Here is a 27,478-nt window from a genome sequence, read left to right on the forward strand (position 1 = left end):
CTGAAAAAGAAGGGTTGGATGAATGTTGCAGAAAATAAAGGAGGTTATTCCAAACAGCATGGCAGATGGTGTGAAGTCAAGAGTGGAAGAAAGAAATGAAGGGAGCAGTTAGATAAGAGGCTTGTGCAAAGTGAAGTGCACAGGGAGAATGGAGGAGAAGAGTACCCTAGGAAGATATGTGGGCTGAGATGTAGGCAAGAGTGTAGCTGTATCTCTTCAAGAGAAAGACAAGGAGTTTAAACTTGATTCAAAGTCATGGGTCAAGGGATTTGAAAGAGGAAGAATGCAAAAGAAGAAAGGGATTTTAACTGTTGACAATGATGGCAAGGATTGCAAGGGAGTAGAGTGAGAACCAGTCTGCTCAGAGAGAAGAGCTGGTTACTGTAAAAACAAGAGTTGACCAAGGACTGGACAAATATTTTTAGAAGGGATACGGAATGAAAGAACAGGCCAACAAATCAAAATCTATTCAAAATTTATAGTCCTCTTCTCATTTGACTTGTTTCCCTCAGTTCAGTCCCACAGTCTAACTACTGATAATATAATGATGGCCTGCCACTAGCTTAAGCTAGATATGGTTCAAGCAAAGCTTACTTACAGACTAGGGACCAAATGGCTAGGCAGCAGTTCTGCAAAGAAGGATCTAGGGGTGACAGTGGATGAGAAGCTGGATATGAGTCAACAGTGTGCCCTTGTTGCCAAGAAGGCCAATGGCATTTTGGGATGTATAAGTAGGGGCATTGCCAGCAGATCGAGGGACGTGATCGTTGACATTGATGAGGCCTCATCTGGAGTACTGTGTCCAGTTTTGGGCCCCACACTACAAGAAGGATGTGGAGAAATTGGAGAGAGTCCAGCGAAGGGCACAAAAATGATTAGGGGTCTGGAACCCATGACTTATGCGGAGAGGCTGAGGGAATTGGGATTGTTTAGTCTATGGAAGAGAAGAATGAGGGGGGATTTGATAGCTGCTTTCAACTACCTGAAAGGTGGATCCAAAGAGGATGGATCTAGACTACTCTCAGTGATAGCAGATGACAGGACAAGGAGTAATGGTCTCAAGTTGCAGTGGGGGAGATTTAGGTTGGGTATTAGGAAAAACTTTTTCACTAGGAGGGTGGTGAAACACTGGAATGCGTTACCTAGGGAGGTGGTGGAATCCCCTTCCTTGGAAGTTTTTAAGGTCAGGCTTGACAAAGCCCTGGCTGGGATGATTTAGTTGGGATTGGTCCTGCTCTGGGCAGGGGGTTGGACTAGATGGCCTCCAGAGGTCCCTTCCAACTCTGTTATTCTATGATTCTATGATACTTTTCCCCTAAACCTTTTCCATTTCCATTCTCCACTGTAGTAAACACCATTCCTCCCTATCAATCAGGTTCACAAACTGGGCATAATTTGTCTCCACCCCCTCCTTCCCCTCATACCAATGCTGTTACCAAATGTTGCTCCTGCTTCCTCCATAACCTACAAAAAATCTGGTCCTTCTCTTCAATTTAGATGCATTTTTATCCCCCTGGTTGGTTTAGCCCTGAGTTTCTTTTGGATGCTGTGAATGTATTCTGAATGACAAGGAAGCACTCCTGTGATGTATGCTACTGTTTACTAAGCATTTACCTGAAACCATCAATCTCATTGTGTTCAGTTTTATGCTAACAGCACAAACACTGGCAAAGTTTACTACAGCAGCTGGAATTAAATGTCACATTGGCATACAATTATTTGTTTATTGTGGTTGTTAATTACTTTTTAAATTTCCACTACAAAATGATCCATATAAACTTAAATTCCATCACATCACCAGATGAGACTTCAACATTTCTGCAAATTTTAAATAGCGCCTATTTACCTTTTAACCTGTAAGACAGTCAATATTATTTTACTCAGATTTAAACTTGTTGAAGTTTTCCAGTTAAGGAGCACTCAGAAAAAAGGTTACCCATTTTTAATAAATGACATTGGCAAGGGGCTATGATTTAATATTTAATGTTTCATGTAATACTTCGTTCCAAAGCTGTTAGGTAGTAATGAACATTGTAAAGGCTGCGGACTAGTTCACAACTGACCAAAGATAGCTGGGAAATGAGCGTACACACCTGCTTGGAATCGACGTGAACAAGCACTCGAAGAAGAACCGGGTTTTATGACACCCAGTCCAGTGGCCTCACCATTGGACTACACTATCCCTTGTCTAAAACTTTTGGAGTTTCCCATATCACAAACTATACAGAAGAGTGAAGTGTATGAAGATAAGCAGTTTTGTAGGTTTCACAAAGGTTCGATATGTGACTCTGAAGATTAGGTTATTATTTAAATGGCAATGTACTCATTTGAACTGAAACATGATATTGCATGTTTGGGCAAGAGCAAGAACAGATCAAATGAAATCATCTTTAAAGAGGATGATAATTAGTTGAAAAATGTGTTAACAGGTATTGGCAGTAATTTGGACATCCACTTGAAAGAAAACTGAAATGGTCAAGTATCCTTGAAATATTTAGTTGCATTTCATTTAATAAATTAAAGATCCTGGTCTTGGTTGTGAGGGTTTCCATCTGTGCTGTTCTGCAGCATAATATGTCATCTGAGTGGCTGAGTAGTATTAGGCCACTTTTCGAAGGGAATGGATTGCAGGGCCTGGCTGGAGTTAATGTGCTGCACTAAGTGAGGCTATCCAATGGTGAATGTGTTTTATATAAAGAAAGATTGGGGAAATTCAACCACTAATGTTACATAAGTTCTTGGCACAGATTCATTTGATCCATTAATCAATTAATGTCTCCCAGCAGAGGACAGAAATAATTCAATGTACTTGTTAATCTGTGCCATTGGTAAAACTTCCACTGGTAGTTTTGGAATTAGATCCTGAAACCTTTATTTACTCCGTCATATTAACTTGAAACTACTTCCATACATTCTTTTCATGTAGAGTCACAGAATAAGGCCCTTCTTTCTCAAGAAGTTATACATGTTACAGTACTGTTTTTTCGTTGTAAAAGCTTGCTGGTATCAAAATGGAGGAACTCGTGAGAAAATTCAAAGAAGAAAATATGAACTGACATTGATCCATGATGATCTTGGAATTATGTGAAAATCTAAACAATGCAGACAGTAAGTATCACTTGCCACCAGACTGGGCAGCACCCCACAGCAGCAAACCTTGCCTAAGAGCTAAACAACTCAAGCTGGTTTTCCACAACATGTCTCAGCCAGTCCATGTGGTTAGCTATTGTTTCTAATATTATGGACAATTTGCTTCCTGCTTGTTTTGTTAACATGGGGAGTCATTAATTTACGATAACATACCACTTCTGACTCTGAAATGAAGAGTAGCACTAATAGAAATGTTCTTTTTATGAAAACCCAATTTAACAGAAAAAAGTAGAACAATGATATCACATTCAGTCAGATCCAACAACTCCTGCTGCAGAGGGTTAAAACCACTGTAAGCATGTGACACAAAAAGTTGATACAAAAGCTGGAAAAGAATCATGTGGCCAAGAATGAATTAGTATAGCTTAAAACTATAGCTTTCAAAAAGTTCAAGAATGGACTACAGTAGGTATCATTTCCTATTCCTACTTACATTCATGTCAAGCTACAGTATCTTCTGTGTTCTTTATAAGGGGAAGACAGATCAGCATTCCACTATATTATAACCATCATCACTATTGTACTACTCTCACCTTTCCAATATTCTGTATTTTGACTGACTAGCCTCCAGCTCTTCTTTGATGATTGTCAGAACTGTTAAAAGGGGATGATAAAAGGACCAGTCAATCAAAATCACAAGGCATGGGAGAATAACATGAGGGGGAAAGGAGTCCAGGAGAGCTGGCTGTATTTTAAAGAAATCTTATTGAGGTTACGGGAACAAACCATCCCGATGTGCAGAAAGAATAGTAAATATGGCAGGCGACCAGCTTGGCTTAACAGTGAAATCCTTGCTGATCTTAAACACAAAAAAGAAGCTTACAAGAAGTGGAAGATTGCACAAAAGACCAGGGAGGAGTATAAAATTATTGCTCAGGCATGCAGGAGTGAAATCAGGAAAGCCAAATCACACTTGGAGTTGCAGCTAGCAAGAGATGTTAAGAGTAACAAGAAGGGTTTCTTCAGGTGTGTTAGCAACAAGAAGAAAGCCAAGGAAAGTGTGGGCCCCTTACTGAATGAGGGAGGCAAGCTAGTGACAGAGGATTTGGAAAAAGCTAATGTACTCAATGCTTTTTTTGCCCCTGTCTTCATGAACAAGGTCAGCTCCCAGACTGCTGCACTGGGCAGCACAACGTGGGGAGGAGGTGACCAGCATCTGATGAAGTGAGCTGTAGCTCACGAAATCTTATGCTCAAATAAATTGTTTAGTCTCTACGGTGCCACAAGTCCTCCTTTTCTTTCAGCCCTCTGTGGAGACAGAAGTGATTCAGGACTATTTAGAAAAGCTGGACGAGCACAAGCCCATGGGACTGGATACACTGCAACCAATGGTGCTAAAGGAGCTGGCGGATGTGATTGCAGAGCCATTGGCCATTATCTTTGAAAACTCATGGCGATCAGGGGAGGTCCCAGATGACTGGAAAAAGGCTAATGTAGTGTCCATCTTTAAAAAAGGAAAGGAGGAGGATCCGGGGAACTACAGGCCAGTTAGCCTCACCTCAGTCCCTGGAAAAATCATGGAGCAGGTCCTCAAGGAATCAGTTCTGAAGCACTTAAAGGAGAGGATAGTGATCAGGAACAGTCAGCATGGATTCACCAAGGGCAAGTCATGCCTGACTAACTTAATTGCCTTCTGTGACGAGATAACTGGCTCAGTGGATGAGGGGAAAGCAGTAGATGTGTTATTCCTTGACTTTAGCAAAGCTTTTGATATGGTCTCCCACAGTATTCTTGCCAGCAAGTTAAAGAAGTATGGATTGGATGAATGGACTATGAGATGGATAGAAAGCTGGCTAGGTCGTCGGGCTCAATGGGTAGTGATCAATGGCTCCATGTCTAGTTGGCAGCTGGTATCAAGAGGAGTGCCCCAAGGGTTGGTCCTGTGGCGGGTTTTGTTCAATATCTTAATTAATGATCTGGAGAATGGTGTGGACTGCACCCTCAGCAAGTTTGCAGATGACACTAAACTGGGAGGAGTGGTAGATACGATGGAGGGTAGGAGCAGGATACAGAGGGACCTAGACAAATTAGAGGATTGGGCCAAAAGAAATCTGATGAGGTTCAACAAGGACAAGTGCAGAGTCCTGCACTTAGGACGGAAGAATCCCATACACTGCTACAGACTAGGGACCGAGCAGCTAGGCAGCAGTTCTGCAGAAAAAGACTTAGGGGGTCACAGTGGACGAGAAGCTGGATATGAGTCAACAGTGTGCCATTGTTGCCAAGAAAGCTTACTGCATCTTGGGCTGTATAAGTAGGGGCATTGCCAGCAGTGCAAGGAACGTGATCATTCCCCTCTATTCGACATTGGTGAGGCCTCATCTGGAGTACTGTGTGCAGTTTTGGGCCCCACACTACAAGAAGGATGTGGAAAAATTGGAAAGAGTCCAGCGGAGGGCAATAAAAACGATTAGGGGGCTGGAGCACATGACTTATGAGGAGAGGTTGGGGGAACTGGGATTGTTTATTCTGCAGAAGAGAAGAATGAGGGGGTATTTGATAGCTGCTTTCAACTACCTGAAGGGAGGTTCCAAAGAGAATGGATCTAGACTGTTCTCAGTGGTACCAGATGACAGAACAAGGAGTAATGGTCTGAAGTTGCAGTGGGGGAAGTTTAGGTTAGATGTTAGGAAAAACTTTTTCACTAGGAGGGTGGTGAAGCACTGGAATGGGTTACCTAGGGAGGTGGTGGAATCTCCTTCCTTAGAGGTTTTCAAGGTCAGGCTTGACAAAGCCCTGGCTGGGATGATTTAGTTGGGGATTGGTCCTGCTTTGAGCAGGGGGTTGGACTAGATGACCTCCTGAGGTCTCTTCCAATGCTAATATTCTATGATTTGTGACAGGGTTGGGCCAGATGGCTATAGGAGAGTAATAGAAGGCAGATATATTAGCCCTGGGCTAAGCAGGTCCCTTTTCCCTGGGTAAGGTAACAGGAAAGGTTCCAGAACAATCAGGAACCTTCTGGAGACAATTAAGACAGGCTGATTAGAACACCTGCAGCCAGTCACGAAGCTGCTAGACTCAATTAAGGAAGGCTGGGCACCTGGATTTTAAAAAGGAGCTCACTTCAGTTTGTGGTGTGCGTGTGAGGAGCTGGGAGCAAGAGGCACTAGGAGCTGAGAGTGAGAACGCGGACTGTTGGAGGACTGAGGTGTACAAGCATTATCAGACACCAGGAGGAAGGTCCTGTGGTGAGGATAAAGAAGGTGTTGGGAGGAGGCCATGGGAAAGTAGCCTAGGGAGTTGTAGCTGTTGCACAGCTGTTCCACGAGACACTCTAGACAGCTGCATTCCACAGGGCTCTGGGCTGGAATTCGGAGTAGAGGGCGGGCCTGGGTTCCCCCCAAATCCTCCCAACTCCTGGTCAGACACAGGAGGAGTTGACCTGGACTGTGGGTTCAGAAAAACGGCCAAGCTGAGGGCTGCCGTGACGCTCCAAGGCGAGCAAATCCGCCAATAAGCCCAAGACCCACCAAGGTAGAGCAGGAACTTTGTTACAGATTCTAAGGTCAAAGTGGAACCTTTTAATATTAAACTTTCAAAGACAGAGACACTAAAATTTGGATATCTTGGTTTTCAATTCAGAGACTGTAAAAAGAAGAGAAAACCTCTTAAGATGAATCTGTCTTTCTGACAAGGACAAATGAAAACAGCAATGGTACTAACTTAATTCAGTCTTAAAGCTGCAGTGTTGGTGTCCTTACTGAATATTGTATGAAACTGGAGTCCTCAGTTTTATATAAATTATGTCCCCATAGCTTTGCTTCTCTTCCTTTGTTTTTCTCTGAATCATTTTGCTTAATTTTTGCAGACATGAAAAACCTGTGACTTTTGCAAAAGTTAGTGTGGTATTATCTATTGTCTCTTTACAGTCAAGCTTATTACATGTATATGCTAACACAATTTCAATTATCTCATGAATTCTGATTTTGATGTCCAGAACTGATAAGATAAAGAAGCAAAAATAAAAGATTGATCACAGATCTGTCCAAATTGTATACGACAATGTGTCTTTGGTAAAACCATTCTGCCAACTTCACAATAAAGCCACATTGAAACCATAGAGATAACACCACTGAACAGAAAAGCATAGGAGACCAGTCAGTGAGACAAAAATAAATAACTTGTGAAGTCAAGGTCCACAGCAAGCCACAATTTTACACCAGGCTCAGGGTCAACCACCACCATCAGATACTTTAAGAGCGTTCTATAAAATATGAACTCGGAAATAGTTACAGGCTTTTCAGTTTTGTTTATGACAGGTTTCAGAGTAGCAGATGTGTTAGTCTGTATCCGCAAAAAGAAAAGGAGTACTTGTGGCGCCTTAAAGACTAACAAATTTATTTGAGCATAAGCTTTCATGGGCTACAGCTCACTTCATCAGATGCATGCAGTGGAAAATACAGTGGGGAGATTTATGTACAGAGAGAACATGAAACAATGGGTGTTACCATACACACTGTAACAAGAATGGTCAGGTAAGATGAGCTATTACTAGCAGGAGAGAAAAAAAACCTTTTGTAGTGATAATCAAGGTGGGCCATTTCCAGCAGTTGACAAGAACGTCTGAAGAATAGCGGGGCGGGGGTGAGGGAGGAAATAAACATGGGGAAATAGTTTTACTTTGTGTAATGACACATCCACTCCCAGTCTTTATTCAAGCCTAAGTCAATTGTATCCAGTTTGCAAATTAATTCCAATTCAGCAGTCTCTCGTTGGAGTCTGTTTTTGAAGTTTTTTTGTTGAAGAATTGCCACTTTTAGGTCTGTGATCGAGTGACCGAAGAGATAGAAGTGTTCTCCGACTGGTTTTTGAATGTTATAATTCTTGACATCTGATTTGTGTCCATTTATTCTTTTATGTAGAGACTGTCCAGTTTGGCCAATGTACATGGCAGAGGGGCACTGCTGGCACATGATGGCATATATCACATTGGTAGATGTGCAGGTGAATGAGTCTCTGATAGTGTGGCTGATGTGATTAGGCCCTATCATGGTGTCCCCTGAATAGATATGTGGACACAGCTGGCAACGGGCTTTGTTGCAAGGATAGGCTCCTGGGTTAGTGGTTCTGTTGTATGGTATGTGATTGCTGGTGAGTATTTGCTTCAGGTTGGGGGGCTGTCTGTAAGCAAGGACTGGCCTGTCTCCCAAGATCTCTGAGAGTGATGGGTCATCCTTCAGGATAGGTTGTAGATCCCTGATGATGCGTTGGAGAGGTTTTAGCTGGGGGCTGAAGGTGGTGGCTAGTGGCGTTCTGTTATTTTCTTTGTTGGGCCTATCCTGTAGTAGGTAACTTCTGGGTACTCTTCTGGCTCTGTCAATCTGTTTCTTCACTTCAGTAGGTGGGTATTGTAGTTGTAAGAACGCTTGATAGAGATCTTGTAGGTGTTTGTCTCTGTCTGAGGGGTTGGAGGAAATGCAGTTGTATCGTAGAGCTTGGCTGTAGACAATGGATCATGTGGTGTGGTCGGGATGAAAGCTGGAGGCATGTAGGTAAGTATAGCAGTCAGTAGGTTTCCGGTATAGGGTGGTGTTTATGTGACCATCGCTTATTAGCACCATAATGTCCAGGAAGTGGATCTCTTGTGTGGACTGGTCCAGCTGAGGTTGATGGTGGGATGGAAATTGCTGAAATCATGGTGGAATTCCTCAAGGGCTTCTTTTCCATGGGTCCAGATGATGAAGATGTCATCAATGTAGTGCAAGTAGAGTAGGGGCATTAGGGGACGAGAGCTGAGGAAGCGTTTTTCTAAGTCAGCCATAAAAAAGTTGGCATACTGTGGGGCCATGCGGGTACCCATAGCCCCTAAATGTGAAATAGTTATGGGTGAGGACAAAATCACAAAGTTCAGCCACCAGGTTTGCCGTGACATTATCGGGGATACTGTTCCTGATGGCTTGTAGTCCATCTTTGTGTGGAATGTTGGTGTAGAGGGCTTCTACATCCATAGTGGCCAGGATGGTGTTATCAGGAAGATCACCGATGGACTGTAGTTTCCTCAGGAAGTCAGTGGTGTCTCAAAGATAGCTAGGAGTGCTGGTAGCGTAGGGCCTGAGGAGGGAGTCTACATAGCCAGACAATCCTGCTGTCAGGGTGCCAATGTCTGAGATGATGGGGTGCCCAGGATTTCCAGGTTTATGGATCTTAGGTAGCAGATAGAATACCCCTGCTTGGAGTTCTAGGGGTGTGTCTGTGCAGATTTGTTCTTGTGCTTTTTCAGGGAGTTTCTTGAGCAGATGGTGTAGTTTCTTTTGGTAACCCTCAGTGGGATCAGAGGGTAATGGCTTGTAGAAGGTGGTGTTCAAGAGCTGCCTAGCAGCCTCTTGTTCGTATTCCGACCTATTCATGATGACGACAGCACCTCTTTTGTCAGCCTTTTTGATTATGATGTCACAGTTGTTTCTGAAGCTGTGGATGGCATTGTGTTCTGCACGGCTGAGGTTATGGGACAAGTGATGCTGCTTATGGAGTCTAATGTAAAGCAAAATAAATAAGATGGGACCTGATCTGACATGGCTCTGAGTAGCTCAACTCCCATTCAAGCATGTGAGTTCTGAGGATAGTCAGTACTTTGCAAAACTGAATTCTTAATAAATAAGCACAGACAGAATATAATAAAATATATGGATAAAATCCAGAAAATACATTATCTATAAATAAACATACTCATACTGAAAATCGACTGCAATAAGACAGATATCATGACCTTTAATATTGCCTCACTATCACCAATACGGAGAGAGGATTATGTTCTCACCAATGTAGAAACATTCACATACTTGGGCAGCACCATCAGCCAGGATGGTGGAACAAGCGAGGACATCCGGAACAAAATCAATAAAGCCAGGAACACCTTCAGGAGCTTAAATACAGTCTGGAAATCCTCAAAACACAACACCAAAACCAAACTCAAGGTTTATCAGAGCTGTGTACTTTCAATGAGAAAGTATGATATATCTAAACTGTCTTTATTCCATACAATCTGCCTTGGAAAAAATCCTCCGTATCTTTTGGCCCAGAACAATCCCAAACCAAGATCTATTGACACAGTGCAGCCAAGAGGATATAAGCACCATCATTGCCAGAAGGCGTTGGAGATGGATTGGCCATGTGCTTCTGATGCAAACTGATTCCATCACCAGAACAGCAATAAGATAGACACTTGAAGGTGAAAACAAGGCTGACTGAAAACAACATGACGAAGAGCTGTGGAAACTGAGCTGAAAAACCTGGGGCACAGCTGGGGAACCATTGAAAGACATCCCAGAAACAGACAGGAGTGGAGAGCTTCGTTGCTGCCCTAAACGCCAGAGGCATAATGGGAACATGATGATGATGATTACCTATACATTATGTGGCAGTCATTCTTCTACAAACAGAGTATTTATTTAAGAACATAAGAACAGCCATACTGGGTCAGACAAAAGGTCCATCTAGCCCATTTACTTATTTAACATTTTTCCAGAGAACAAACTCATGTAAAATGATAAATGTGTTTAAGGGATCCTTTCTGACTTATAAAACCACATCTCTTAAAAACTCCATGGTGAATCCAAATGGAACTAAAAAACTCAAATTCTGCAGTCAAATACACCCACAAACAGCTACTTTGGTATCGATTTAGTTTTAAGTTTTGATTAAATGAAAGATACATACAAATGGATACTCACACTATATGAGCAAGATCAAGTGGCTTCTCTGGCTGTTCAGGAAATACAGGATGAGGTGGTTCTCTAGTGGGCACACAACCAAGAGATTTACTAATTGCGTGGCTCAGCTTCTTGGCAGGCGATTTCTGTTTTTTAAAGAAAGTCAAACAATGAGTAGAACAATCTGTGCAAGCAGAGAGCACAGACATTTAAACATATCCCACATTAGAAAATCTTTGTGTAAATACCCTATCTAGCTGATTAGTACAAAGTCATGCATTCAGTACAATTCAGACCCTGTAAACAAGGTGAGTGGCTGAATTAATCTCTACATACCTATTGAGATGGAATTTTGAAAGATGGTAGACTCATTCATTAGACTGCTTAACTAAAAAATATCCCAAATGTGAACTCTGACCTTTCTATCATGGTCACACCATTAGCGTTTGTCATGGTATTTCAGCTATTCAAAAGTGGCCTTTTGAGATATAATTTTGAAATTTGATACACCCATCAGAACCTGCCACCACCTCTCCCTTTAGAACACAGCAGGTGCTGCTTAATCAGAAGGAGGAAAGAAACACTTAAGGATACTGTGACGGGTTGGATCACAGAAACCCCCTTGCAGGCTTCCAACTGATGTGCCACGACTACTTCTGCTCCTGCTTTCCAGCTCAGTCAGCTTAGGACTTCAGTGCCCACCCTGCCGGGTTTGAGCCAGACCTCCTAGCCTGCTGCAAACCCAGACCCAGGTCTGAACCACGTCCCCTAACAGCTGTAGGCTTAACTGAAAGCAGCTTACAGAAGTGTTCCTGTCCTAGACACTCATATGCCCCATTCCCAATGGGGTCGAAACCCTGAATAAATTTGTTTTACCCTATATAAAGCTTATACAGGGTAAACTTATAAATTGTTCGCCCTCTATAACATTGACAGAGAGATATGCACAGCTGTTTGTGCCCACTCCCCTCCCTGGTATTAAAACATACTCTGGGTTAATTAATAAGTAAAAAGTGATTTTATTAAATACAGAAAGTAGGATTTAAGTGGCTCCAAGTAGTAACAGACAGAACAAAGTGAATTACCAAGCAAAATAAAATACAACACGCAAGTCTATGTCTAGTACGGTAATAAAACTGAATACAGATAAAAACCTCACCAGTTCCAGTAAGCTTTCTTTTATAGACTAATCTCCTTCTAGTCTGGGTCCAGCAATCACTCACACCCCCTGTAGTTACTATCCTTTGTTCCAGTTTCTTTCAGGTATCTCTGGGGGTGGAGAGGCTCTCTCTTTAGCCAGCTAAAGACAAAATGGAGGGGTCTCTCAGGGGTTTAAATAGACTTTCTCTTGTGGGTGGAGACCCCCTCCTCTCTCCTATGCAAAGCCTAGCTACAAAATGGAGTTTTGGAGTCACCTGAGCAAGTCACATGTCCATGCATGACTGAGTTCATGCAAGCCAAGCCACATTCCTGGGAAAGCTCAGATGTGGATTGGCATCTCCACGTTCATTGTTGGCTTAAGGGCTTCTTGATTGGGCATTTTTACTGAGAACAGTCTTTTCTCAGGAAGCTGACCAACTGCTTCACTAAAACCTACTTAGAATCAAACAAGTATACAACCAATATACATAACTTCGAACACAAAAATGACACTTGCATACAAATAGGATTAATAGATTCAGTAGATCATAACCTCTACAAAGACATGTTACATGGCATATGTAGCGCAAAACATATTCCAGTTATGTCATATATATACATTCATAAGCATATTTCCATAAAGCCTTATGGGGGGCACTATCACAGATACTTAGACAAGTTCATCACAAGGGTGGACTATTCTTAAATATCAACAACTACTATGTTTTTTGGCTTTTAAGGATTTATATCACATTTATATATGGTAGCAAACCTGAGAGGAGTACTGTCAAGGATAAAACCAAGTCACATGGGCTTCACCCCAGAAAGACTGAAATGAAGACGATAGCTATTTGTGACGCTCTGTGCCTTGGAGGAAACCCCCGCACCACCATGTTCATCCTTATAAAATGATGGTGGTATCCAATGAAAAGTTTATCAGCATGGATTTACCAAGAACAAATCATGCCAAACCAGCTTTATTTCCTTTTTTGATAGGGTAACTGATTTTGTGGATAGGGGGAATGCGGTGGACATAATATATCTGGACTTCAGCAAGGCTTTTGACACCGTCCCATGTGACATTCTGATAAATAAGCAGGAGAACTCAGTAGAACTACCATTTAGTGGATATGGAATTGGTTAAACAACCACAAAGAGTAACTATTAATATAATGTCAAGTATCAGAGAGGTAGCCATGTTAGTCTGGATCTGTAAAAGCGGCAAAGAGTCCTGTGGCACCTTATAGACTAACAGACATATTGGAGCATAAGCTTTCGTGGGTTGCATCCGACAAATTGGGTATTCACCCACGAAAGCTTATGCTCCAATACGTCTGTTAGTCTATAAGGTGCCACAGGACTCTTTGCCACTATTAATATAATGTCATCGGATTGGAGGGAGGTCTTAAGTGGGGTTCCACAGGGATCTGTTTCGGTTCAGTTTTGTTTAACATCTTTATTAATGACCTGGATAGCCATCTGTCTTGGTTGGTTTAGATCAGTGGTGGGCAGTCTGCGGGGCACATGTAGCCTGTCAGGATAATCCGTTGGCGGGCCGCAACAATTTGTTTACATTGACCGTCTGCAGCTCCCAGTGGCTGCACCTGCAGACGGTCAATGTAAACAAACTGTTGCAGCAGGCCGCAGGTTGCCCACCATAGATTTAGACACAACAAATCCTACATCTTGGTAGGGGTTCACACTAGATGGCCCTTGTGGTCCCTTCTAACCCTCTGGATTCTTTTTAAGGGACTCTGCATCACAGGATAGACTGGGTTTGAAGAACCACCAAAGGAACAGTATAGTTCTGAATTTTTTTGCCCCCATACAAAATCTACTTGCTAGCTGACCCATAACTGCATCTGAACAATCTAACAGAGAACTTAATAGAAGAAAACTCATTTAAGTCACTTATTCACTGTTTTAAGAACACTTCAAACCCCAGCCATTGCAACATTTAAGTGTAAGAGAATGAAAGAGCTAAAAGTCCTTATTGTTACCATAATATTTCTAGGGGAAAAAATCCTGCCTCCCATTAATGCTTCAGACTGAAGTTTGTTAATTTGCAAAAATGCCCAACTATAGGTAGTTAAGAACGGCAGCCTCACCTTTTCTACTATAATGAATTAGTTAAATAAACCCAGTGACAGTGAGACTATTTACTTCTTCTAACTTATTAACATAGTATTGAGTTTAAGGTAATGTTTTTGTGTACCAAATGTATTATCCTGTAAAAAAATGGGAGAACATAATTCCCATTTGTTTAATGGAATAAGGGGACAGTCTCCCTGACCTATATATCTCTTATAATATTGCCCACCGTCCCCCCATCCCTTCCATGATCCCAAATTCATAAACATCCCTGAATTCTTAGCAGTTGTGAGTCCCCTCCATTTCTCTCACTCACCTCCACTGACTTTGTAGTTGACTCTCCCAAAATCACTCTCTTCACCCTTAATATTTTTGTCCCTCTCCCGTTGCACCATCCACTTAAATAACCATCAACCACTTCCTCCATCCAAGTCCTGTGCTGCTGAAAATCTGTGGAGAAAATCTGGATCACATAGACTTCCTCCACTACAAATTCACCCTTTCCTCCTTCAGGGTTATCTTCCATGAACAGCTGTTCTCTTTTCTTCCCCCATTATGATCCACTCTACAACTCCCATTGTTTGTCCCCCTCCACTCTATCCTCAGGCTCCTTTTCCCTAGGATTCTTCTCAGGATTGCACTGACTTGATCATCAACCAGTTCAGATTTGATCAGTTTCCCTCTACCCTTACGTCTATCGCTCATGCATCACATTTGTGTCCAAGTGCTATCATCTCATCACTGTTTCTTTCCCTCCTCGCACCCTTTCCCTTCTGTCACTTACTGATGGTCATTCACTTAATTCTCTGTTTCCCTTACCACAAGCTGTACCCCCAATTTTATCTGCTTCACCCTCAACCTATCCTTATAATCTGACTCCTTCCACTCAAACTACAACCTAGGCTCCAGTATTCTTTCATTGTAAAAATAAATAAATAAATACAAAACCCAAACAGCTTTTGCACCCAATTGCCCCTCCAACAACTGTTCTACTTCTCTTTACGTCCTGAATGGGCTATTACAGCCCTTGATTTTACTTCCTTATCTCACTGAATCCTCTCTCCTCTCCATCCAGCTTCCTCCCTCTGCACTCTACCAAGCGTGTTCTTTCATGATGTCTAACTATCTTTTTCTTTCCCAAATCTAGTGATTTCTATTCCATCCTTTTCCTTTGTACTCTTCAAAACCAATAATTACTCTCACATTGAATCCTGTCCCCCTACCACCTTGGTTTCTATAGCACTGTCTTCTCTTGGTTCTCCTCCTACTTCTTATCAGTCCTTCAGTGTCATTTGTAGGGCCCTGCACGGACACAAAATTTGTATCCGCATCCGATCTGCAAACATTGTCTGTAGATATCTGCAACTGTATAGGAATTTTGTGATGCCAAAGAAGTCCATTATGAATTAATTTAAAGCCATTGAACACAAAAGGTATCCCACTTGGATGTGAGTCTCTGGAACTGACAGCTTTAACAAATTAAGGTAGTAAGAAACCTTGCTTCTCATCCCATATTAATCAGTGGATGAAAAAAAAGGTATTCTCTGTGCTTTCAAATTTAAGACATTAAGAAAAGAAGAGTCCCTTGTATCAAATGTATACCTTGTGATAAAGTTGGGAGTGATTTTACAACCCAATTGTCATTTGTATTTTGATAATTAATAGATAAGTATTAGTAGTTAGGAACTGCAGTCTCACCTTTTCTAAAATAATGAATTGGTTAAATAAACACAGTGACTGAGACTAACACTCAAAGGCCCCAGTCAGGATCAGGGACCCATTGTGCAAGGCACAGTACACATCCAGAGGTAGACATGGTCCCAGCTTCAAAGAGTTAAAGATCTAACTAATGAAGTTAATCAGATAAAAAGAATGAGCTAATCCTACAGAGAGGTTACATTTCCTCACAGCGTCTAATAGCTTTAACATCAGATAAATGTGCAAATGCACACTTGGCAATTCTAAAAAGGATGCCTCGAAGAGACACTTGTTTCCACCCTTGTGCTTACACATGCAGTTGTCAGCAAGATTCTAAAAGTTTTCTAAGTCTTCACCAACATCATTCTCATGTTAACATGGCTCGTGACTTTAAGCTGCATAGGAGTGGTCACTGAGAAGCAAGACACAAGAGTCTCTCCCAAAACTGTACTGGGTGACAACAGGTTAGTATCTCTCATTCATACAAGAAATTGCATTTAAGGCCTGGTCTATACTACAAAGTTTTGCATGCACAGCTGTGTGGCCTAGGAGTGTGAAAAAAATCACACACCCCCAGCCAACACAGCTATGCCAGCAAAACATCCAGTGTAAATGCAGCTATGCCTACAGAAGTGTGTTTCAGCTGGCATAGCTAATGTTGTTTGGGGAGATGGTGTAGCTATGCCAGCATATGCCTTCTGACGACTTATGCTGCATCTACACTACAGGACTCAGCCAGCATCGCTAACCAGCCAAGGTTGTGACTTGGCTGGTTAGCGATGTGACTTGGCCAATTGGTTGTGACTCTGAAGTTTGAAGGTAATTTCGGTTGTCATGAAATGATAGATTTCATTATTCTAAGGAAGGAAAGGAGTGAGAACAGCAGAGTAAGGACAATAAACTTCAAAAAGGCAGACTTTAACAAACCCAGAAAACTGGTAGGTAAGTTCCCATGAGAAGAAAATCTAAGGGAAAAATAAGTTCAGGAGAGCTGGTAGTTTCTCAGAGAGACAATATTAAAGGCAGAACAGCAAACTATCCCAATGTGAAGGAAAGATAGGAAGAATGGTAAGAGACTAATATGTCTCCATCAGGAGCTCTTTAATGACCTAAAAAAAAAGTGGAATCCCACAAAAACTAGAAACATGGACAAATTACTAAGAATACAAAAAATAGCACAAGAATGTACGGACAAAATCAGAAAGGCTAAGGCACAAAATGCACAAAACAAGAGCAAGACAAAAGAAAGTGCAGGCCCACAACTTAGTGGGGAAATAGAACTATTAATGGATCACATCAAAAAGGCTGACAGATTTAAAGCCTATTTTACTTCAGTCTTTATTAAAAAGGTTAATTGTGACCAGATTCTCAACACACTTAATTTTAACTACAGGGTGGAAGACACAAAAACCAGAATAAGGAAAGAACAGGTTAAATAATATTTAGATAAATCAGATGTATTCAAGTCAGCATAGCCTGATGAAATTCATTCAGATACTTATGGAAATAGTTGGCGCAATCCCAGAAGCATTAGTGGTTATCTTTGGGAACTCATGCAGGACAGGTGAGGTCCAAGAGGCCTGGAGAAGGGCAAACATATTACCTATCTTTAAAAAGGGGAAAAAAGAGGACCCAAGGAACTATACAGCAATCAGCCTAACTTTGAGATCTGGAATGATGCTGGAACAAATAATTAAACAATCAATTGGTAAGCACTAAAGAGGATAATAGGGCAATAAATAATAGACAACATGGATTTGTCAAGAACAAGTCATGCCAAATCAGCCTAATTTCCTTCTTTGACAGCATTACTGGTGAAGTGGATGGCGGGAAGCTTTACAAGTGATTTATCTTTATTTTAATAATGTTTTTGACATAGTCCCATATGACATTCTCCTAAACAAACTACGAAAATGGGTCTAAATGAAATTACTAAAAGATGGGTACATAAGAGATTGAAAGACCACTTTCAAAGAGTAGTTAGCAGTGGTTAACTGTCAAACTGGGAGGCCATATCTAGGGGATTCCACTGGGTCTGTCCTGGGTCTAGCACTGTTCAATATTTTATTAATGACTTGGATAATGGAGAGGAGAGTATGCTTTTATAATCTGCAGAGAATGCCAAGCTGGCAGACATAGCAAGCACTTTGGAGGACAGGATTAGAATTCAAAACAGCCTTGGAGTACAAAGTACTACACTTAGGAAGGAAAAATCAAAGGCACAGCTACAAAATGGGAAATACTGGCTACTCAGTAGTACTACTGTAAAGGATCTGGAGATTATAGTGGATCACAAATTTAGTATGAGTCAACATTGTGATGCAGTTGAAAAAAAGACAAATATTCTGGAGTGTATTTGCAGCAGTGTGGTATGTAAAACACAGGAGGTAATTGTCCCACTCTACTCAGCATTGCTGAGGCCTCAGCTAGAATATGATGTCCAGTTTTGGGTACCCCACTTCAAGAAAATTGTGCTCAAATTGGTGAGAGTCCAGAGAAGAACGACAAACATGATGATAGGTTTAGGAAACCTGACCTCTGAGGAAAGGTTTAAAAAACTGGGTATGCTTTGTCTTGAGAAGACTTAGGCGGGAACTGATAATAGCCTTGAAATGTGGAACAAGGATAGCAATTGACCACTGTCTGTGTCAACTCAAGGTGGGACAAGAAGTATTGGCTTAATCTGCAGCAAGGGAGATTTATATTAGATATTAGCAAAAAGAAAAGGAGTACTTGCGGCACCTTAGAGACTAACCAATTTATTTCAGCATAAGCTTTTGTGAGCTACTGCTCACTTCATCGGATGCATCCGATGTAGCTCACGAAAGCTTATGCTCAAATAAATTGGTTAGTCTCTAAGGTGCCACAAGTACTCCTTTTCTTTTTGCGAATACAGACTAACACGGCTGTTACTCTGAAACCTGTTAGATATTAGGAAAATCTTTCATACTGTAAGGACAGGTATGCACTGAAATAGGGTCCCGAATGGGAGGTTGTCAAACCTCATGCATTGGAGATTTTTAAGAATAGGTTAGACAAACACCTTTCAGGAATGGTCTACATCAGTGGTTCTCAACCCGTGGCCCACATGCAGCCCAGTTAGCTCACAGCTGCAGCCCAGCTGAGTGCTAAAAAAAAGTTCAAAATTTGCCTCTCTGGTCTGGCAGGGCCGGGGCTGGCTGAGGGGGAAGATAGCATCTTGCAGCCTGCACCAGTGCTCCTGCCAGCAGGTTCTGGGGAGTGCTGCTGGTAGGAAGGGGACGGGAGAGTGGGTCTGTGGGTAGGTTTGGGTGCGGGTGTGCTGGGAACTAGGGGTTTGCTGGGGTGCTTCAGCAGCCCTAGGTTTTAGGTGGGGCTCCATTCCTGGCCCCCCTTCTCAGGTCCTGGTGGAAGGCTGGGCGCTTCCCTCCTGGACCATTGCTGGGGGTCCTGGCTGCCCGTCCACGCACTGTGGAACTCAGGGCTTAGCTGCCCATCCCTGTGCAGTGGCACTCAGGGTCCGGATCTGGCTGCTGCCTGGTCCTGTGGTCTGGCTGCTGCCCAGCCCCACACGGCGGGCTCTGGCCACCTGGTCCCATGACCAGGGCTCCGCTCCTGGCCTCACTCTTGGTGGGGGGACTGGGGACTGTGGATGGTTTGGTGGCAGGGGGCGCTGTGGTACTCAACCTGCGGCCCAAGTAACACATTGCTGTCCGCATATATGGCCCACACTGTTAAACAGGTTGAGAACCACTGGTCTAAAAATATTCTGGTCCTGCCTCAACCCAGGGGGCTGGAGCTGATAACCTAGATGTACCTGCCCTTACATATCTATGATTCTGTTATAATCTCTAGGACAACTTCTTCTCCTAAAAACACTGCAATTTATAATTGCACATCATCCTCCGGAGACTATTCCTTAAATATCTGACTTATCACAGGAAAGTCTATATGCAAGCTCCATTTTCTGGAAGCTGAAGAGGCTCACACAACACACAGTCAACCTGTGGAACGCCTTGCCAGAGGATGTTATGAAGGCCAAGACTATAACAGGATTCAAACAAGAGCCTGATAAGTTCACAGAGGATAGGTCCACAGATGGCTATTAGCCAGGATGGGCAGGGATGGTGTCCCTAACCTCTGTTTGCCAGCAGCTGGGAATGGACAACAGGGGATGGATCACTTGATGACTCCCTGTTCTGTTCATTCCCTCTGGGGCGCCTGGCATTGGCCACTGTTGGAAGACAGGATACTGGGCTAGATGGACCTTTGGTCTGACCTAATATGGCTGTTCTTATGTATAATGATCTTTATCACAATTTCCACAAGTCTGTTCTGAAGACAACTGTCCTAGTTAGAAAGAAAACTATAATTGTAGTCAAACAAGATGTTTTTCTGCATCTTTTTGTCATGAAAGATGCTTTTCACATATGTGGATGTGTGACACCAATGCCATAGCCATTCTACCCTATAGAGAGTGAGTGTTGCTTCCTGTCACAAACAAATGAAATTCTGTTCCTTCAGGGATGTTCCTTCCTTCTTGAGGATGACTGAGGGCACTTTCTAATTGTATGAGGATTATGCACCTCTGATGATTATAAGACCTTACCATTTTCAGCATTCACATCAAAATAATCGCAATATGTTTGTAAGTAATTCCTTCTGAATATTCACTGCTAGAAGGAAGAACATTGTTATCCACTAGGATCACTTTCATTAATTAGAACTCTAAAACTTAAACAAAAATCATCACTATGTGGAATGTGCAGCAATCTACAAGTTGGCAAGGAGCTTCTTTCTCAAGCAGTGTGTATTTCTGTTAAACGGGTTACATAAATATTGAGTGGTGCCTTGGTCAGATTTAGGACTACAAAGATTTATGTAGTAGATCTCCACCTATTTGGGAGGAGATAACCTGGAGTAATTTTCCTGCTTGATGAATATACGTATGTTTATAAAGCACTCAGATACCATGGTTATGGAACAAAGACCTAGATACGTACATGTGACTGCATTATCCATTGATTAAATGACTTTTCAGTCAGCTGCCACTTGACAAAATCATTTTTATTGTTACATTTTAGTTTATTACAAAGCTGAGCCCAGTGTCCTGTCTTCTGACAGTGGCCAATGCCAGGTGCCCCAGAGGGAATGAACAGAACAGAGAATCATCAAGTGATCCATCCCCTGTTGTGCATTCCCAGCTGCTGGCAAACAGAGGCTAGGGACACCATCCCTCCCCATTCTGGCTAATAGCAATTAATGGACATATCCTCCATGAATGTATCTAGTTCTTTTTTGAATCCTGTTATAGTCTTGGCCTTCGCAACATCCTCTGGCAAGGAGTTCCACACTTGACTGTGCGTTGTGTGAAAAAATACTTGCTTTTGTTTGTTTTAAACCTGCTGCTTATTAATTTCATTTGGTGACCCCTAGTTCTTGGGTTATGAAAGGAGTAAATAACACTTCCTTATTTACTTTCTCCACACCAGTCATGATTTTATAGACTTCTATCCTATCCCCCCTTAGTCATCTTTTTTCCAAGCTGAAAAGTCCCAGTCCTATTAATCTCTCCTCATACGGAAGCTGTTCTATACCCCTAATCATTTTTATTGCCCTTTTCTGAACTTTTTCCAAATCTAATATCTTTTTTGAGATGGGGCGACCACATCTGCACACAGTAATGATTCCCAACATTCTGTTTGTTTGTTTTTTTTGACTGCCATTGGACATTGAGTGGATGTTTTCAGAGAACTATCCATGACACCAAAATCTCTTTCTTGACTGGTAACAGCTAATTTAGACCCCAACATTTTATATGTATAGTTGGGATTATGTTTTCCAATGTGCATTACTTTGCATTTATCAACACTGAATTTCATCTGCCATTTTATTGCCCAGGCACCAAGTTTTGTGAGATCCTTTTGTAGCTCTTCGCAGTCGGCTTTGGACTTAATTATCTTGAGTAGTTTTGTATCACCTGCAAATTTTGCCACCTCACTGTTTACCCCTTCTTCCAGATCATTTATGAATATGTTGAATAGGACTGGGCCCAGCACAGGCTGCTGTGGCACACCACTATTTACTTCTCTCCATTCTGAAAACTGACCATTTATTCCTCCCCTTTGTTTCCTGTCTTTTAATCAGTTACTGACCCATGAGATAACCTTCCCTCTTATCCCATGACAGCTTACTTTGCTTAAGGGCCTTTGGCAAGGGACCTTGTCAAAGGCTTCCTGAAAATCTAAGTACATTATATCCACTGGATCCCCCTTGTCCACATGCTTGTTGACCCCCCCCCAGAGAATTCTAGTAGATTGGTGAGGCATGATTTCCCTTTCCAAAAACCATGTTGCTTCTTCTCCAACAAATTATGTTCATCTATGTGTCTGACAATTTTGTTCTTTACTATAGTTTCAACCCATTTGTCCAGTACTGAAGTCAGACTTACCGGCCTATAATTTCCAGGATCATCTCTGGAGCCCTTTTTAAAAATTGGCGCCTGTAGCGAGGCGGTTTGCTGCCCCGGAGAGTGACAAGCCTCTCTGGATGCCAAAGTGGGTGGAGCCAGCGAACCCTCAGAGGTCAAGGCACAGGACCGGAAGTATAAAAGCCTGACCCCAGAGCTCAGTTGAAACACAGACATGGGAGAGGCCAGACACATGGGGTGGAGCTCCCTGCAGGGAGACCACGGCGATCGGCAGCCAACCCGAGGACTGGCCAGACCAGCCAATGCCTGATGCTAGCCTGAGTCCAGAGACACTGCCAAGCTTGCCGTTCGCCAGTTACCCCAAGGAGCCGCCAAGCCAACCGAGCACCAGTTACTCCGAGGAGCCCATGGTGTGTGATCCCTTGGAGGACACGGGCCGTACCCAGGTACCTCTAGAGGGGGAGGTAGGAAGTAGCTTGGGGGCAGCCGACCCTAGTCAGGCTGCAGCACTGCCAGGGCCAATGTCAGTGTGTTGCAGCCAGGAACCCCACTGACACACCAACGGGTCTTCTGCTACTGCTAGGGCCCCGGGCTGGGACGCAGTGGAGTGGGTGGGCCTGCGTCCCCCAGCCACTCATCTCGCGGGTGGCAGTCTCCCCCTCTCCCAGGCCGCTTGGAGCCAGGAGTCTGGGCTTTGCTATTGAACTCTCTGCTCAGCCCCTGCCTGAGAGCCCTGAGCTACTGACTGTTTGTTGCCCCGCCCTGACCAGGGCTTGGGCTTTGCTATTGAACTCTTTGCTCAGGCAGGCTAGTTCCCTGTCACACCTGACAGAAGTAGCAAGGCGATCTGGTTCCCCGCCGCCTTGGAGAGTGACAGCCCGGGCCAGACGTACCTACACTGCCACATTAGCTATCCTCCAGCCATTTGTTACAGAAGCTGACTTAAATGAGATGTTACCGACTACAGTTAGTAGTCCTGCAATTTCACATTTCAGTTCCTTCAGAACTCTTGGTTGAATACCATCTGCTCCTCATGACTTATTACTGTTTAGTTTATCAATTTGTTCCAAAACCTCCTCTAATGACATCTGCATCTGGGACAGTTCCTCAGATTTGTTACCTAAAAAGAATGGCACACATGTGGGAATCTCCCCTCACATCCTCAGTTGTTAAGACTGATGCAAAGAATTCATTTAGTTTCTCTGCAATGGCTTTATCGTCCTTGAGTGCTCCTTTAGCGTCTCGCTTGTCCAGTGGCCCCACTGGTTGTTTAGCAGGCTTCCTACTTCAGATGTACTTAAAAAATTTTTGCTATTACTTTTTGAGACTTTGGCTAGCTGTTCTTCAGATTCTTTTTTGGCCTTCCTAATTATATTTTTACACTTCATTTGCCAGAGTTTATGCTCCTTTCTATTTTCTTCACTAGGATTTAATTTACACTTTTTAAAGGATGCCCTTTTGTCTCTCACTGCTCCTTTTACTTTGTTGTTTAGCCATAGTGGCTCTTTTTTGGTTCTCTTACTATGTTTTTTAATTTGGGGTATTGTGATGGGGCATCTGCCCCACAATGGCCCTGATAGGGTTAAAACCCAGTCTGGAGGGCTGTAAGGAAACAGTCAATTAGGGAAGATGCTGCAGCCAATTAGGGAAGTGGCTGGAGCAGCCAATAGGGGCCCAGCTGGCCCATATAAAAGGAAGCTGCAGGCCAGAACAAGTAGTCTGCTGCAGGAAGCTCAAGGGAGGGGACCAGCTTCCTAGAGGGCTGCCGAGACTAGCACCGTGAACAGGGCTACTAGGGCTTGCAGTCCCGAGACCCTGGGAAGAGGGAGAAAGAGCCAGCGGCAGGAACCAAAGGCGCTGGGGCTGCGGGGAAGTGGCCCAAGGAACTGAGACAGACTGGTGAAGGAAGAAAGGAGGGGTAGCGGGAAGCTGTTGTTTACAGGATCCTTGGGCTGGGATCCAGAGTAGTGGGTGGGCCTGGGTCCCACCCCTTATACTCACCGCTGAAGAACCGGCCAGGCTGTGGACTCCCAAGTCGCTGTGAGTAGCAGCTAGACTGTTACGGAAGGAGTCCCCCAGAAGGGGAGAACCTAGATTGTGACACGGCTGGAGGGCTGTGCCACAAAGCAGAGGCAGTGAGACTGGAACTGCAGTGGGTCTGCAGGTGGAGACGAGGATGGGAGAGCCGCCACCACCACCAGAGGGAACACCCACTGACCAGAGCTAATTCCTGAAACAGCCAGCAGGAGGAGCCAGTGTGGTAAGAGACCCTGTGACAGGTATACATTTAAACTAAGCCTCTATTATGTTGTCTTTGAAATCCCTCCAAGCTGTATGGAAATTTTATTTTTGGCATTGTACCTTTTAATTTCCTCATTTTTGTACAGTCCCTGTTTCTGAAATTAAATGATACAGCGTTGGGCTGTTATAGGGATGTTAAATTTAATTATATTATGGTCACTATTACCAAGCAGTCCAGCTATATTCACCTCTTGGACTAGATCCTCTGCTCCACTTAGGACTAAATCAAGAATCCTCTTGTGGGTTCCAGGACTAGCTGCTCCAAGAAGCAGTCATTTAAGGTGTCAAGAAACTTTATCTCTGCATCACATGCTGAGGTGAAATGTACCCAGTCAATATGGGGATTGTTGAAATCCCCCATTATTATTGAGTTTTTTATGTTTATAGCCTCTCTAATCTCCCTGACCATTTCACAGTCACTATCATCATCCTGGTCAGGTGGTCAGTAATATATCCCCATTGCTATATTCTTATTATTACAGCATAGAATTACTATCTATAGAGATTCTGTGGTACAGTTTGGTTCATATGATTTTTACTTCATTTGATTCTATGTACCCAGACCTACATGTACCTAGACAAACAGCGCGAGACTAACAGTCAGGGTATGTAGGACAAACATGTTACGGGACAATTTCTTTTCTGGAGGAAAGTGGTAATTTAGGTACAGGTGACACCAAAGAAATTTTTTAAATTTAACAAATAATTTGAAAGAAATTAGTCAACTTTCTGTGAGAAAGTTATTAGTAACATCTAACTACTATGTAATGAATGTGCACCTGGAGCCCCCTCCCATCTACCAGTTTGATGTATCTCAAAACCCCTTTCACTTTTTGGTGGTCTATAAACCTGTCCACTTCCCTTAATTTACCAAAAGCCAGGTGGACATAAAAAAACTAAAATTGTGGAACTAACAAGATGTGTGCTTGCTTTTACCATTTAATCACATTGGTTTTCGTCGTTCCTCTTACTCCCTGCTCTTGTCTATATGTTGCCTATGCAAGACTGAAAGTTCTTCGAAGCATGGACATTGTAGTAATCACTCTTTAAAATGCCTAGCAGACCCTGATGGTGCTAAACAAATATTACTTTTAGGATCTGATAATATGTAAATAGTAAACGTTGAGTTACTTCAAAAAAAGCAAAAATATTTTTGGTTGAAAACAGGATTTGGAGGTTAATCTTTCATGTGCACTTCATTTTATTGCTGCTAGTTCTGACAGGACCCTTCTGAATACACAGTAACTGTAGAAATTACACAGGATGCAAATATTCCGAAAATTGAAAATAAGTCTCATAGAATATGTGTTGTTTACTTATGCCAAACAATCTGTTCCACTCGGAGGCCAGGTCTACACCACATATTGGTCTAACTATGTCCACACCCCTGAGCGATGTAGTTATACCGGCCTAATCCCCTGTATAGACAGCACTGTGTTGACATGAGAGCTTGTCCTGGCAACATAGCTACCGCCTCTCAGGGAGGTGAATTAACTATGCCAACAGGAGACGCTCTCCTGTCGGCGTAGTAGCATCTTCCCCAAAGCAATACAGCCGTGCATCGGTGCTGCTGTAGCACTTCGTGTGAAGACGAGCCCTGAATATCCTTCCCAGACCGGAAGAAGAGCTTTGTCACCAGAAAACTTGTCTCTTTAACAAAAAAAGTTGGTCCAATAAAAAATATGACCTCCCTCACATTGTCTCTCTAATATCCTGGGACCAACACAGCTACAACATTGCAAACATACTTCACATGAAGTCTAACACAGCTCTTGTATTTATTTGAGCATGGACACAATTTGCCATCTGCTGCGGAAAGAAACTATACAAAATTGTACTGAATATGCCCCTCTTCACTTGGTTTTCAGGGCATTTGGCCAATATCGTTACGGTTAAGAATTTTATGGAATGATTTGCAAGTCACCTTTAAAAGATTTTATAAGGGACAGTAAGTGAGTTAATAATACAAAAGAAGGGTTTCTAAGAGAGAAAAATGCTCCTAGGACCCTATTGCAGTTATAATAAGTCCAGCACAGGCAAACTCTAAATTACTTAGGACAGTGAGCTTCTCAGGACAGGGACTATCTTTTTCTTGTGTGTTCGTACAGTGACTAATACAATGGGGCCCTCGTCAGGGCCCAAGACATTACCACAGTACAAGTAAACAACTAAATTTACTTTTAGTTATGTTATTAATAGGTTTTCAGAGTCTGTTGGATTATAATGTTCTAGAAATAATAAATATTCTGTTCTTCTGAAATAGAAAGTGTTTTAGAAAGAACAAGGCACTACTGCACTGGAAGAGAGGCTTTCAAAAGCTATAGCTTTTTAGCTGGTTTCAGCAATTTCAGAAATTGTTCTTCTGACATAGAATATACTCACCACAAAGGGGTAACACCTTGACTACCTCACTGCAGAAGGCCAAACAAAAGCTTTTTTTTAATATAACATCACCCATGTTTAAATACATTTTCTAATATCAATGGCCTGATTTTCAGACATGCTGAGCACTTGCAATTAACAGGCCCCAACAACAAAAAGTCAAAATATTCCGGAAGTCTGTTCATAAGAAAAGGCAATGGGGACTTTGCCGGAGGCTTTTCCTGCTGCCAGAGCCTCTCACTGGACTGGGGAAGAGCAGTGTCGACACAGAAGGCACTGCTTGGGCAGACAGAGAGCCCTTGTGGGATACAAATCTTGGGGATTCAAGCATGTAGGGCACTCTTTTACTCACCTATGCCATTCTCCCCAGCTATACTGCTATTTATACTCATGCTAGCTGGGTGTGCATTGTCTGTACTCTACACACCATCGTAAGAGTAGACATACCTTTAGGGTGAGATATAAAGTCATGGGTGACTTTAATTTTCCTGATATCTGCTGGGAGAGCAATACTGCGGTGCATAGACAATCCAGGAAGTTTTTGGAAAGCGTAGGGGACAATTTCCTGGTGCAAGTGCTAGAGGAGCCAACTAGGGGGGGCGCTTTTCTTGACCTGCTGCTCACAAACCAGGTAGAATTAGTGGGGGAAGCAAAA

The 27,478-nt window shown here is 42.7% G+C and overlaps 1 protein-coding gene across 19 annotated transcripts in view; it reads right to left on the reverse strand.

Moving 5' to 3' along the window:
• Positions 1-27,478, reverse strand: part of DTNB (dystrobrevin beta) — a 375,219-nt gene that overhangs the window by 217,658 nt on the left and 130,083 nt on the right. For all 19 annotated transcript variants that reach the window (XM_077812270.1, XM_077812266.1, XM_077812264.1 and 16 more), the window contains one exon: positions 10,824-10,948. In XM_077812270.1, the coding sequence (XP_077668396.1) occupies positions 10,824-10,948 (125 nt within the window). The remainder of the gene's footprint in view (positions 1-10,823; positions 10,949-27,478) is intronic.

Source organism: Eretmochelys imbricata, chromosome 3, assembly GCF_965152235.1.
Source record: "Eretmochelys imbricata isolate rEreImb1 chromosome 3, rEreImb1.hap1, whole genome shotgun sequence".
NCBI lineage: Eukaryota > Metazoa > Chordata > Testudines > Cheloniidae > Eretmochelys > Eretmochelys imbricata.